General features: G+C 50.7%; 1 protein-coding gene across 4 annotated transcripts in view; it reads left to right on the plus strand.

Annotated features, from left to right (window-relative positions):
- Nucleotides 1-12,798, plus strand: part of VDR (vitamin D receptor) — a 57,195-nt gene extending 44,397 nt beyond the window's left edge. For all 4 annotated transcript variants that reach the window (XM_040488333.1, XM_040488334.1, XM_040488335.1 and 1 more), the window contains exons 6-9: nucleotides 2,091-2,262; nucleotides 8,196-8,347; nucleotides 8,565-8,681; nucleotides 9,977-12,798. In XM_040488333.1, the coding sequence (XP_040344267.1) occupies nucleotides 2,091-2,262; nucleotides 8,196-8,347; nucleotides 8,565-8,681; nucleotides 9,977-10,236 (701 nt within the window). In that variant the 3' untranslated portion in view covers nucleotides 10,237-12,798. The remainder of the gene's footprint in view (nucleotides 1-2,090; nucleotides 2,263-8,195; nucleotides 8,348-8,564; nucleotides 8,682-9,976) is intronic.
- The last annotated feature ends 1,579 nt before the right edge of the window (nucleotides 12,799-14,377 follow it).

The following is a 14,377-nucleotide window of genomic DNA, read 5'->3' on the forward strand; positions in this document are numbered from 1 at the left end:
CTGGGGGAACCACCAAGGCGCTGGAGGACCTGTCACCTCCGGCACTTGCTTGCTTTTCCTCTTATGGTCCTTTTCTACCTTCTTCTTTATCGTCCTGCCCCTCCCCTCCCCATCCTTCATCCCTCTGCCTCTCACCCAACCCTTCTGCCCTCTGTGTGAGTCCTGCAAAAGGACAGGGATGGGAAAGCCCCTTCCCTCTGGGGAACTAGAACCCCAGATATGGTGCTTCTGTGCCCAGATCCAAAAGCATTGGGAGGGGTCTCAGTGCAGCTGGTCGAGGATAGCCATGGAACCAGACCATTGTGTCTACCCACCCAGGAGTGACAGGAGGGAGGTGGTGAGGGACTAAAGAAAAGCAGTGGCCATTTCACAGACTGACTGACCCTATGAGCCCCTTGTCTTGTAGGGGTTCCTCCCGTGTGTTAATTTTCTCTACCCACTTAGCTGCTCTTGTCACTTAATGGCATATTTTGCACCAATGAGGATCAGTCTGCATGTTATACATTCAGCTTTGAATAATTCCATACTATTTAGGAGTTTTGATCCCCTCAGAGGTTAATTGATTTGAGGTGCTCACTCCCACCAATGGTATGTTCAGTATAGCATGTGTTTATTTAAAGGGGTGCCTGGCTGGCTTAATTGGAGGAGTGTGTGACTCTTGATCTTGGGGTCATGAGTTTGAGCCCCATGTTAGGCATAGAGATTACTTAATAAAAATAAATAAATAAATAAATCAAACTAGTTAATGTTTTTAACTTTTTTTAAATATTTACTTCGTTTTTGAGAGACAGACAGAGCATGAGCAGGGGAGGGGCAGAGAGAGAGAGAAAGACACAGGATCTGAAGCAGGCTCCAGGCTCTGAGCTGTCAGCACAGAGCCCTACATGGGGCTCAAACTCACGAATCGTGAGATCATGACCTGAGTTGAAGTCAGATGCTTAACCAGCTGAGCCACCCAGGTGCCCCAAACTAGTTAACATTTTTAAAGCAAACGTAATACATGTTCATTAGAGACATTCAGAAAATATAAACTAAATTATATATATATACAATAAATATATATATTTATATATGTAAAATCTTTAAGCCTACTACCCAAGGGTAGTCACCATTAACACTGTGATATATCTCTTTCCTATCGTTTAAAAAATTTAAATGCATATGTATATTTACGCAGTGAGATTATGCTGGACACAATATACATAGCTTGCTTTTTTCTCTTAACAGTATATTATATCATATTTTCCTGTTATTCAATATACCTCTATATTATGTTATTCAATATACCTCTATATTATGTTTAAAGCTGATTAGTATTCTGGGGTATGAATATACAATAACATATCTGTTCTAGATTGTGTCCCAGTGTTTCATTAAGATAATCATATGCTTGTAGCTGAAGATTTGCATTTATTCCAGACTTTTTTCCTTATGATGAATTTATGGAAGTGAGATTACTGGTCAAAGGGCATACATAATTGTAGGTTGCAGATGCCTGCTGTCCAATAGCTCTCTAGATTACTTGCATGAATTTATGCTTCCTTTAGCACCCCGTGTCACAAAGGTTGACTAATTCCCTGCACCTTTACAAACACTGGCACCAAACACATTTGTTTCTAGTTTATTGAGGAAAAGTGTAGACGTTCTAAGTTGTAGATCTTGAATCACTAGTGAGGTCTACAACTTAGAACGATCTTTTCCATAAGTTCATTGGTTCCAAATTCACGTTTGATTTGGTCATTAGAAATAATGGTCTGTAACATCGTGGCTCAAGGAAGTCTCATTTCTTGGGGCATCTTTGATCTTTGATTTCACTGCCTTGCTCTGCTTGAAAGTTTTCTTTCAAGTTTCTTTTCAAAGTTTCTAGGATTCCCGGGGAATCCTAGAGGGAAGCCTGGACTGAAGAGTGACCTTGGAGAGAGGCAGTCGCTATGGGATTCCTGGCCAGTGACCTTGGAGAGAGGCAGTCACTATGGGATTCCTGGCCAGACCTGCTGCTAGGGCACAGGAGGTCCTCACGGAGCCAAGAAGGAGGGTGTCTGGCTCACGTATCCTCAAGAAGTTCTTTCCCTTTCCTCATCCTTCCTCAGATGTGATGGAGCCGACCAGCTTCTCCAATCTGGATCCGAGGGAAGAAGATTCAGAGGACCCTTCTGTGACCCTGGACCTGTCCCAGCTCTCGATGCTGCCCCACCTGGCTGACCTGGTCAGTTACAGCATCCAAAAGGTCATCGGCTTTGCCAAGATGATTCCAGGGTTCAGGTAAGAAGAGTCAGAATCCTAGACTGAGCTAGAAGAAGGCCTGGAGGTCAATCCACTGCTTCCCAGAATAGAGACTCAGACCCTACCCCAGACCTCCTACAGCAGGATCTCTGGGAAGTACAGCCCATCCAGCATCACTCAGCAGGCCAGCACTGGAGAGCTATCCATGCTCCCACAGTTTCTGGATGACAGAACAGAAGCCCAGAGAGGGTCAGTGGCCAGCCAGGATCATCTTCTAGTGTTAGAGTCAGTATGTGTCAGAGCCAAGGTCTAGAATTCCAAGTTCACTGCCACGTCCCCTCCAGCTGGCTTGGGTCTAACCCTCATGTTAATCCTTTAAATTAAACCTCCATTAATCTCTCACACCCAATGCTGACACCCAAATGAAGTGATAGAGAGGAGAAAGGGTTGGGCAAGGAGACTCGTGAAATGATTTCAAATCCCAGAGGGAGACAGTTTTCCTGGCACACGTAACCGGGGCCTCCTTCACCCCAATTTCCATGAAAAGCCCTTTTCCTAACCATACTGAGACCTTTTGCCAAAACAGACAGGTATGAGGAGTTCTACTGGAGTAAAGATCCTCTGTTATGGATTCATTGCTACAAATTTCATTCATTCACCTGTTTTATTGTTTTGGTAATAATGGCACATATATTTAAATGGCCGTGCAGTGTTAAATATTCTTAAAATAATAGAGCGTTGACACTTTCAGTAGAATGTGGGGAGCTAGTTATATTGACATATGATTTATATCATTTGGAGCATTGCCATGCAATACGTACACAATGTCGTGGAGAGAAAGAAAGAAATCACTAACGTGCACTATAAAGCATCAATTTCAGGAACAATAATTGCAATTGCAGCAGAAGGGGCCTCGGATGCTTTCTAGAGGCCGATGCTCAGATTCAGTGCTGGAATTCTGGGAGCCTAGAAAGACCTGACATTGGCCAGCTCTGGATGGAAATCAATGTGACATGCTATTTATTGTTTTGGGAATCTCTCTGCCATGCAAGTGTGCCATCGGCTACTGTCTAAATGACTGCATCGCCAGCTAGATGGTGACAGCTTACAGAGCCAAACGCAGTTCTGCCCAGTGTGTACCTGCCCTGAGACGGCTAGCTCTGTGTTATTTTATGCCTGTCAGCAACTCAGATACCAGGGGCCCTCCTATGCTCTTCCCCTGGGAATGAACGTGAAAATTGTAAAGAAGAGAAAAGCATGAAACGCCCTTACTGCAATGAGACACCCTTGAGACGCTCTTACTGCATTGCACGTTTCGGTTGCCAAAGAATCCAGGGTCACTGTGGCATCCGGCAGGAATGAGCTGCGGAGTGTCACCTGTGAGCCGAGTGGTGCACTGGGCCTGGGATCTACCCTCCAGAGCCTTTCCTTGGAACTGACAACACATTCCACTTCCCGCGAGTTCCAGCTCCCTCCTACACTCTTCAAGTTAGTGTTTGCAAACTCTCTCGGTTCCAGAGTCTTGTTTTGTGTAAACAGCTAGAGACAAAGACACTTCAAGGTGCCGATGGATACACGGTAGCACCCGGCTTCCACCCTAGTTCCAGGGAGCCGTGTGTGCCGTGCTCCTCTTTCCTGGGCTGGTGGGGAGCTGGGGGAGAGCGCCCCTGAAGCTCTGTCCAGATGCTCACGTTTGCTGATTCTGAGTGGTGGCTGGGATTGCACACATGCGGAAACTGTCCTAAAAAAAAGCCATCTGTTGAACCAGGTGACCCCAAGGTAGCCCCCTGCAGTAAGCAACCCAAGCCCCCATTTTTCTCCCATGCCCTTGGCTCCCATCCCTTACCCTTGCCACATACGCCCTGACACAAATAGCATGACCCGCCCCTTGGTGTCCCTCTCCAAGAATGAGTTGAAGTCTTCCCCGTCCCTCCATATCCAGGCTCATTTCCAGAGTTCCCTAGTCTAGCCCTGCATTCATGGCCACAGTAAGGTATAGAGAAGCAGACACTGAATCATTCCAGCTATTGATCCAAAATCAATTACATTGATCCTGCACATGCTTGGGTTGGCTTCTCTCTTCAGCCTGACTTAAGAAATCTCAGCATGAGGGGCACCTGGGTGGCCCAGGTGGTTGAGCATCCGACTCTTGATTTCCGCTCAGGTCATGATCTCATGGCATCTGAGTTCAAGCCCCGAGTTGGGCTGTGTGCTGAGATCATGGAGCCTGTTTGGGATTCTCTCGCTCTCTGTCTCTGTCTGCCTCTCCCTCCCCCTCTCAAAATAAATGAACTTAAAAAAGTAAAAAGAAATCTCAGAATGGAAGGTGTTCCAGTAAAAATGGAGCCGGCCTTGGCAAGAGCTCTGAGGGTGAGGGGAAAGGACACTGGTGTGGATACTCCCAGGCTTTGGTGGGACCCAGGTGGGTCTCCAGCTCTGCTGGTTTCCCAAGAAGTGAGAGAACAGTGGCTGCATCCTGGCTTTGATCCTGTTGCCTGTAGGCAGGGGTGGAGGGTGTGGGGAGGGCAGAGTGAGACTTCCGTGTGGGTGAGTGCAGGGGGATGGAGGGGAGAGGCTGAGACTCCAGCGCATACTTGGGACCAGAGTGGGGCGGGACTGAATGAGTGTGTAGGGTGTGAACTGCACGGTGATGTGGCCTTGGGCCTGCTCCTGCTTCCCACCTCCCCTCCCTCAACCACTCAGTCTGCATCCCACAAATCTCCCTCCCTCAGCACTTCAAAAGTAAGGCATGGAGGAAGTGGCATCAGGAGCGGCATCCAAATGGCCGGGAGCCATCTTGGATCTGAGAACCGAGGACCCCCAGGTTTCATTGCCAAGAGGTATAAGAGGGACTAGGCCAAACCAACTGGGGCCCAGCCTTCTGGGCAAAAGTGAGGCCTTTGACCTCACTGCCATTTCTATTCCCAGGGGATCCTTCCTGGGTCAAAGGCCTGGGGTCATTGTGCATCCCTCTTCCTATGCCTTCTGTTCTGTATTCCTTGTTCATTTCTGTAACAAATAACTTTCTTCCTGTGAGGGCTACAAGTTGACTAGGACATAGTTCCTGGCCTCCAGGGTTTAGTGTCTGATGGAAAAGATATACACTGAGACAACTGCTATAAAGAGATAAGAGCCAAGAGAGGCCTGCTGGAGATACTGTGGGAATGCAAGCGGGGAGGGGCCGGGCTCTGCCCAGGTGGGGGGACAAGACAGTGGGTCTCCAGAGCACCTTGCAGATGCCCAGAAGCAGCCAGTTACTGGTGTGAAAACTGACCCGGGTATAAATATGACACAGGTCAGAGAGAGGAGACACAGAGCCTGAGCTGGTGCCTGTCAGCAGGAATGAGATCTCTTGCTGATATCCCCTTTATTTCCACCTGTACCCTGCCCACCACCATCCCCACTTCTGGCTGTGAATTGCACTTAAAAAGTCCCTGGATTTCTGGGCTGTAATTTGAGGTCGTTCTAGGTTTGCTTTCATAGAAGCAGCGTGCCTGGATCACAATTGGCAGGGTGCCACTGAACTCTCTCTGGCAAGGCTCACGTGGGATGTTCGTTCACTTCTGGCCATCCATTTCGAGTGGGCCATTGAACTAAAGGTTATGTACAAAAAATATGCCTCACGGAATTACTAAAAATAGCAAAAATTAGAAGCAACAAAAATGTCCAAAAAATAGGTGGATGGGAGACTGATTACATAAACCGCAGTATGTTGATGAAATACAATCTTATGCAACTCATTATGAACTGGGCTACAGAAATGCTCATGGTGTAGGAAGCTGGACACAGAACTACTATGAACTCAAGCATGTTTTAAAAAGAGATTTCAGGGGCACGTGGGTGGCTCAGTCAGTTAAGCGTCTGACTCTTGATTTCCGCTCGGGTCATGATCTCACGATTGGTGGGATTGAGCCCTGAGTCGGGATCTGTGCCTGCTTGGGATTCTCTCTCTCACTCTCTCTCTGCCCCTCCCCAGCTCATGCATGCTATTTCTTTCTCTCTTAAAATATGTAAATAAAAATTTAAAAAATAAAAATAAAAAGAGGTATCTGCATTAAAAAAAAAAGATAGGAAGGAAATACACCAAAAGGGTCATTGTGGTTATACAGCAATTTTTACTCGCTTTGATATTTTTCCTGTATTTTCCAAAGATTTAATAATGGGCATCTTTTATTGTCTAATGAGTTAAAACCAAAATGGGACATTAGTTTATATTTTCAAAATGTGAGTTGAGCATCGAAGGAAAAGTGACAAGGATGGTGAGATGCCTAGACCCCATGTCATTGTGGCTGTCTGTCCTGGAGAAGACACAGGGGCCCAGGGTAACTTTCAATAGTTAAAGGATGCCCCACGCCTAACGGAGAAGTCTGGTGCTGTGTTCCTTGAGAGGACAGAAGTACAAGCGAAGGACAGAAGTACAGGTGTCCTCCTGTGGGTGTAGCTCCATAGAAGAAGAAGCTACTAACCCAGGAGCTAACAACCCTATGGCTGTATCCAGAGACCATGAGCTTCCTGACCCCAGAAGGATCTTGCATCTGTTAGGAATGCAGAAGAAGGAATTGGAGCACGTAGCCTCCATGAGGTGCCTTCCAACTCTAGCACTTTGAGACTTCTTTTTCAATGCAGACCCTTTGCGGCCATCCTAACCACCATCTATCACCTGTTGATGCAGCCCTCTCATCAGTTAACATCTGCCTCCCACCTTTCCACATACCAAAGTGTGGCCATGGAGAGGATGACTGCCCTCCCACAAGATAGCTGGGTGGAAATACACAGGAAGAGAAAAGGAGGGAAAACTGGAAGCAAGTTGGTTTGCAGGTGCTGCTTTTTCCTTGTCATTGTTCAGGCAAGGCCAGCTCGTGACTCAGAATAGTGGAACCAGTCATTGGCCTCTTGACTCATCAGCACGTAAAGATGTGACCTTCTCGTTGTGCTCAGAGTTCAATAATCATTGTGTGGGCAACTCTAAGGTGATTGGGAAGTGGTGCTGGCCCTTAAGTAGCTTGCAGTGAGAGCCACACACAAGCATATGAAGAGAAGGGGTGAGGTGGAAAGAGCAAAGTAGGAGCATAAGCCACAGGCTGTGAAGAAATGGCACTAATGCTTCTGAAGGTAACCAGGGGGTGGAGGGCACCGAGGGAGACCTCACTGGGTTCAGAGTCAGGACAGTAAGGTGGAGCAGTAAAAGAAATGCGTTCTTGGCTGGAGCTGTCCCACGCCCAAAGGCAAGGTGGTGTGAGAACACACAACATTGAACATGGAATAGTCTGAAGTTGCTAGAGTGGAGGGTTGGAGTTTGCGAAGGGAGGAGTACTGGAAAGACGGGTTGGAGCCAAGTGGTGGTGTATGGGCTTGATCCTGAGGGGGCCGAGAAGCAGTAAGGTTCCTCCGCACACAGGTGATGTCTCCCTGAAGCAGCAGTAAGAAACATGGAGGAGAGAGACTTGATTCCAGAGTTCTAATAAGAGGCAACTGAAAAAGATGAGGGAGCTCTGAACCAGATCAGTCCTGATCATAGTGGGAAGGAGGTCAAAGGCTCAAGAGATGTCCTGGAGACAGAGTTGGCTGAGCCGTACTTTTGAGAAGGACCAGAGGACATGAGGGGCGTTGAAGATGACCATGGCCACACCTCCTGCAGACCTCCGCATTCACGCTCTAACCCTCACAGCTTCCTCAGGCTCGTCTTCCCTAATAGCGCTGGCTGCTTAGGCCTGGGAGGCACTGGCACGTCCCTGGGTTCTCCTGCCTTAGACGCTGAGCTAATTTACCTTCAGCATTGGTGCACAAACACAGGCTTGAGTTGTTCTCCCTCAAGAGACAGTTTTATCCTTTCCAGTCAGGCCACCAGCTCCTCAATGGAGGACCCAGGGCACATGCGGGTCACCTGGCAGGCACCTGTCCAAACATACACTGATTTGCCTGACTTGAAGTCCTTGACCAGTAACCTGACTCCTCCCTGCCCTCCCTGGCAGAGACCTCACTTCTGAGGACCAGATTGTGCTGCTGAAGTCAAGTGCCATTGAGGTCATCATGTTGCGCTCTAACCAGTCCTTCCTCATGGACGACATGTCCTGGACCTGTGGCAGCCAGGACTATAAGTACCACATCAGTGATGTGACCAAAGGTACATTCGGGCTCCACCTCCACCCTCTCCAGCTCCCAGACTCTGGCTCCACCCTTCCTGGGGTCATGAGCCCTGATCAGGCACATGGGAGGGCGCTAGACCGCAATGGGGAGACAAGGGTGAGACACAGGCCCAGTCTAGGTTGGGGGTGGGGTGGGGTGGTTTGGGTGTGTGGCTCCCCAGCTCTGCCCACAGCATCTGGCCATCTCTCTCCTAGCCGGACACAGCCTGGAGCTGATTGAGCCCCTCATCAAGTTCCAGGTGGGGCTGAAGAAGCTGAACTTGCATGAGGAGGAGCATGTCCTGCTCATGGCCATCTGCATTGTCTCCCCAGGTATGGGGCCCAACAGTGGGGAACTTGGTGACCTGGGAAGGGGGAATAGAAGGCACTGAGCCCTCCTGAGGGCCAGCAGCGCAGTCTGGAGGGAGGAGTGAGCAGAAGGAGAGACAGACGAGGAAGCACCACTTTGCTGGGTTTGCACAGCCCATACGATGTGTGTATATCGAGGGGTCCCTCACTGCCCTGGACCCTGAGACCATAGGTGATTCATAGGTGGAACTCTGAGGAACGAGATAAATGGGTTTTCTCAGGTCACAGACAGGTCTGGATATTCCCAATATGCAGGTTCTGCTCTTGTGTGAATTGGACTGAACTTTGCAGACCTACCTGAGATCCCCTGTGGGGTTGGGTACAAAAACTTGGGGCCTGTAGATGATTCTGCCCAGAAAGCTTGCCTGACTGATTTTCGAGGCAGTGTGCTGTGGTCCTTGAGATCTTCTGTCTATTGGGTTTGGTGGAGAGAGAGGTTGAGGAAGAGGGAGTCATGGTCCTGGGGATGTTATATTGATGATGAGGCCAGGGTGCCTCAGTCTGGACTATGCTGAGGGAACAAGAAAGTGGCCTCTGATCAGGGATGGGCTGGGGACCCATGGACATGGGTTACCCTCCCCCTGCCCATGCAGCATTCATTCGTTTGTTCATTCATTCATACACTCAGCAATGATTTATTGAGCACCTGCTAAGTACCAGGCATTGTGCTGGGCATAGGGATTCAGCAGCCAACAGGACACAGACTTCTTTTCCACAAAGTGTAGGAGGAGACATTAATTACTATTCAATGACTAATTTTAATGTGATGAAAGTTTTAAAAATAAATAAGTGATACTATAGCAGGGTATAATAGAAGGAGAGAACTTGATTTAGTCTGGGCCATGGAGGTAGGGGGTCATCAGGAATGGCCTTCTTGAGGAAGACCTGAAGAATCAGTAAGAGTCAAAGATACAAGAGCTAAGTTCCATGCAGAGGGAACACAAATGTGAGGTCTGGAGGCCAGAGAACTTGACATATCAGGATACTGATGGAAAGATGGAGCATAGAGATGGAGGGAGAGAGTTGAGCTGAAGACAGGGCCAGGTGGGACCTAGGACTTGATCCTAAATGCAACAGGAAGTGGCTGAGAGGCTTTAGGGAGGATGATGGTGTCACAGGTCAGCAGCCATACAGGGGTGACCTAGGAGGATGCTAAGCTTGGGCGTTGGTCTGGACATAGGGGTACTGGAGAGACTGAATATTACAGGACCTGGCTCAGAGCTCCCATGCCTTCTCCCCCTGTCTCCCTGTACTCACAGACCGTCCTGGCGTGCAGGATGCTGCGCTGGTCGAGGCCATCCAGGACCGCCTGTCCAACACATTGCAGACCTACATCCGCTGCCGCCACCCACCCCCCGGCAGCCACCTGCTCTACGCCAAGATGATCCAGAAGCTAGCTGACCTGCGTAGCCTCAATGAGGAGCACTCTAAGCAGTACCGCTGCCTCTCCTTCCAGCCTGAGTGCAGCATGAAGCTCACACCGCTGGTGCTGGAGGTGTTTGGCAACGAGATTTCCTGACCAGGGCGGCTGGCAGGGGCACCTGGGTGGTGCTGCTCCTCTGGGGCCCTGTGCCCTGGCCTGGGGCAGGCTGCTGCCCGGCAGCCCTTCCCACCCCGTCTGGAGTTCAGCCCCTCCTCCTCCTCCCCTACCGCCCCTCCCTCCCCAGCCGCTCCCATCTCCTGCCCAACCTAACACCAGGTCTCCCTTTCCTGCCGACCACAGGCTGCCCCCAAGCCCTTGGGACCTCAGTCGTGAGGAGTTGCTGTTTATTTGACAAAGAAACTCAAATGGGGGTAGAGGGCAGAGGCCGAAGGTGGGGCCTTGCCCAGGGATGCCCCTACCGCTCCGAAAGTGACTGCTTGGCCAATGCCGAGGGGACAGTCGGGCAGGAGCAACGCACCCATTCCTCAGGGACAGAGATACCTGTACCTCCCCCCACTCCAGGCCCCCATGTCCAGAGCCTAGTGGGGATCTCCTTCCCCCTGCCCCGCCCATGGTACATGACTAGCCACCACCCCCACCCCACCCCCATCTCAGCCTACTGCCAGTCTGTGCTGTCTTGTCCCAGGCAGTGTGCCACCGGCGGGGCTCCTCCCTTTGCCTTCCCACCCTGGCCTGTCCAGGAGACTTACTGCCAAGGATGACCAAAAACAAGGTGACAGAGGTCGCAACCCCCACCCCTCTCTGTTCGCCAAAGGGCACTTGCCCGACACTTCAATGCCCACCTTCATCTCATTGCTATGGTAACAGTCTCCCTGGAAGTCGCTATGGTAACATGGGCTTTCTCCTCCTGGCAGGGGCCGCTAGCCCAGAGCCCACCTGCTGAGAGGCCCAAGGAGAGGAGAGAGCAGGGCCTAGAAGGCAGGGGACAGGCGAATCCAGCCTCACAGGAGGGTGGTGGGTGGTGGCCACAGCTGTCTGGTGTCCAAGCCCACGGCTCCTTGACCTGGATCTAACAAGGTTGGTCGAGCTGAGAGCTTTCCTTCCAACGATCCACGTGGCAAGACTGAGTTGCCCCCAGGTTGCAGAGAAGTGCCTGGCAGCGTCCTCACCCTCGCCCTGCCAGTGCCTTACCTCCCACCCAGGAGAGAGAGAACTGGTGGCCACGGGTGCTGGAGGAGCCTCACCCGAGGATGGTCAAGTGTGATGCAGAGATGGGAGCACCTTCCCAAACACTTCATGGTCTGGAGAAGCAGTGCCCCTCTGCGTGCCAGCAGGCTACCTCTTTTCCACTTGGTAGGGTAGGATGGAAGAGAAGAACCCTCAGACAGACCCCGACAGCCCAGGCCATGCTCTCCCCCGCCCATCTGGGCGTAGTTCCCAGACTGCCGTCCCCCAGAGACCCAGGAGCTAGTGCTCCAACACCTCGTTGTGGGAGGAGGGAGAGCGGGCTGGCTGCTGGGGGCTAGACAGAGGGAGGATCTAGGGGTGGAGTCACGTGGGGCTGGTTCCCGTCTTATTCTCACTCCACCACACCCCCAAATCTGGAAGGGGTTGGGGGGGGTACCTAACTTCCGACTCCATTTTCCCTTCCAGAGCTAGCCCAGCCCAGGAGGCGGGAGCTCTTGTTCTGTTTACTCTGGGGTGGGGTCCCCGGGTACGTGAGTCATAGGTGTGTGGGACCACTGCAGACGGGGCTCTTCCGGGAGTCAGAGAGGGTCCCTCGGATCGCTGCTTGAGTTTGGGAAGCACAGCCGCGTTCAAGATCTCAATGGTGGGGGGGGGGGGGGCGGCCCTGGGTAGTCCCTGTCAGTCGATGCCGCCTCCACCCTCCTCTGTTCTCCCAAAGCCCCGGGAGCAATCAGAATCACACTGTGAGCACCATCGTGTCCACCGGGCCCAGTGTTTCTTCCAGTGGGGAAGCACCTGAGAGCCACGTTTCTCACTGCACAATACCATCTGTACGGCCAAGTCTGACATTCATCAGCCGTGAGTCGTTTCCAGAATCAGACTCCGTTTTGTACTACGTTCGAATGTAGCAGGTGGTAGACGCCACTGATGAGGAGATATTTCTGGGCGAAACACTTACTTTGTAAAAATTCCATACGCCGGTTATTGGTATTGTCCTTGCTTTTCTTTTACAAATTAGGGCGAGAGCCTGGTTGGATTCTGCAGAAGACTTTGGTCTCACTGGCTAGTCAGTGGGAAAAAAGGTTTAAAAATCGCTACACTAGTTCAACTCCCTTGCTAAGGAAAACAGACGTTTAGAAGGAAGTGTGGCTGGCCAAGCTCAGACAGTTAGTTAGGAGGGGTCCGGAGCTGGCCTGGACTGTGAACCCCCAGACCAGTGCTCTCTTCACAAACCACGCTCAAGCTCGGGCCCCTGAAGGCTAACCTGGTCCCTTAGGGGAAGGTCTGGATTTTAGACAGCAAACCTAGATCCTGGACCCCTGCCTTCCTTCCTTGAGTTGTCACCCTCCTGACCCATCAGGAGGAGGAGGAGGAGGGACACCTCAGCCTGTGTCTCAATGTGAATCAGACCCCCCACCCCTAACGTGGCCCTGGCCGAACGGGGTCTCTGCCTCAGCTCTGTATCATGCTGTTGCCTTATCAATAAAGTGCATTTGTGTTTGTAATGTCTCTACCTTCCCAGTTCCCCCTCTCCCCCTGCCTTCTCCAGGGCACCCGACCGGCCACCCTGGGAACACCAGCTGCTCAGCTCTGGGGCCCACAGCACCAGCTCACTACCAAAGGGAAGTCTAGGAGTAGGGGAGGAAAAGACTGGAGGAAAAGTGAGGTTTCACAGGACTGAATTGGGAGAAAATATTATCACCTATTGTTTTAGAATGTGAGAATGAAGGCAGACATTTAGAAGTCTAAAACCTTTAACGTATATTATTGGAAATGCTGGTAAGTGTGCAGCAGAATGCCAAAGACAAGATCCTGGGACATGGGAAAGTCCTGCTGGCTAACGAGAAGCAAGTTGGAGAATCCAGGGGAGGCCAACAGAGAAGCTTGGAATGTAAGACAGATCTGGTGCAAGGAATAAAGGAGAAAAAGAAGACTTTAACGAGTGTCTCTTGAGCGATTTCCGAGACAGTAACAATTTGCCAGAATTTTGTCAAATAAACCAATGAAGAGCGCTTTGCTTATGGGAACGCAATTGGCTTATACTTCACATACCACTTACTTTATGGCAAGAACCACTGTAAATAAATGCCTTACGCAAACCAACTTGCTTTATCCTTCCACAGACCCTGGTGGAGGTGGGTTACTGCGAGCCCCATCTGACAGAGGGGGTAACTGCCCAAATCCACACTGATGGTAAATGACAGAGATGGGATCTGAACCCTTGGCAGCTGGCTCCAGAAGCCATTAACTAACTGCTGCCCTATTCTGCTTCCCACTGAGTCGAGGAGCCTGACAAAGGACAGTCTTGCCAGCTGTCTACTAGAGAGGATGTAAGGGAGGTTCCCACTCCCCAAGTAGGTCCTGACAAGGGGAAATGGGCGGCGGTGGGTCAAACAGCGCTCCGCTCGCAGAGAGCATGTGGTCACATGCGTTGGGTCCGAACAAGTGTGGCACTAACCTGAGAGCCTCAAGAGTGAAAACCACTATTGACAAAATATTGACAAAATGTGCCTCGCATTCGACATGCGGTGCCGGTGACTTGGGGAATTGCAAATGAGTCCTATGCCTACACAGGACTCCCAGGAGACCCGGAGGAGCCCATGCACCCCGCTCCACTCCCCGAGGAAGTGAGGTTTATGATACAGGCAGCACCCCCCAAACACAGCAAGCAAAAATAACCGACCAAAGACACCGCGCTGTGATCTGTGAGTGGGGAAATTGTGCTCAATCCGTGTGTTTATTTCAGGATAAGTCTGCTAGTCTGGGGACCTGTAGACGTGATTTGCTTTAATTTTTCAGCAGTATCTGACAAGACGTCAAGTGAAAGGCTAAAGTGTGTCGCCATGAGATGGGATAGTAGGAGAAGAATTAGGGATCGAGCTTGAAGGCTGTTTTGTCATGAAAGACGAACGGGCTTAGAGAAGGAAATCGCCAGCTACATACAAGGGCGTCCTCTGGCTGGAGAAGTGTGAAGAGAAGTGGCGCCTGGGTGGCTCAGTCCGTTACGCGTCTGACTTCAGCTCAGGTCATGATCTCACAGTTTGTGGGATCGAGCCCCACGTCGGGCTCCGTGCTGACAGCTCGGAGC

Source organism: Herpailurus yagouaroundi, unplaced genomic scaffold, assembly GCF_014898765.1.
Source record: "Herpailurus yagouaroundi ecotype Mexico unplaced genomic scaffold, PumYag 166, whole genome shotgun sequence".
In the NCBI taxonomy this organism is placed as follows: domain Eukaryota; kingdom Metazoa; phylum Chordata; class Mammalia; order Carnivora; family Felidae; genus Herpailurus; species Herpailurus yagouaroundi.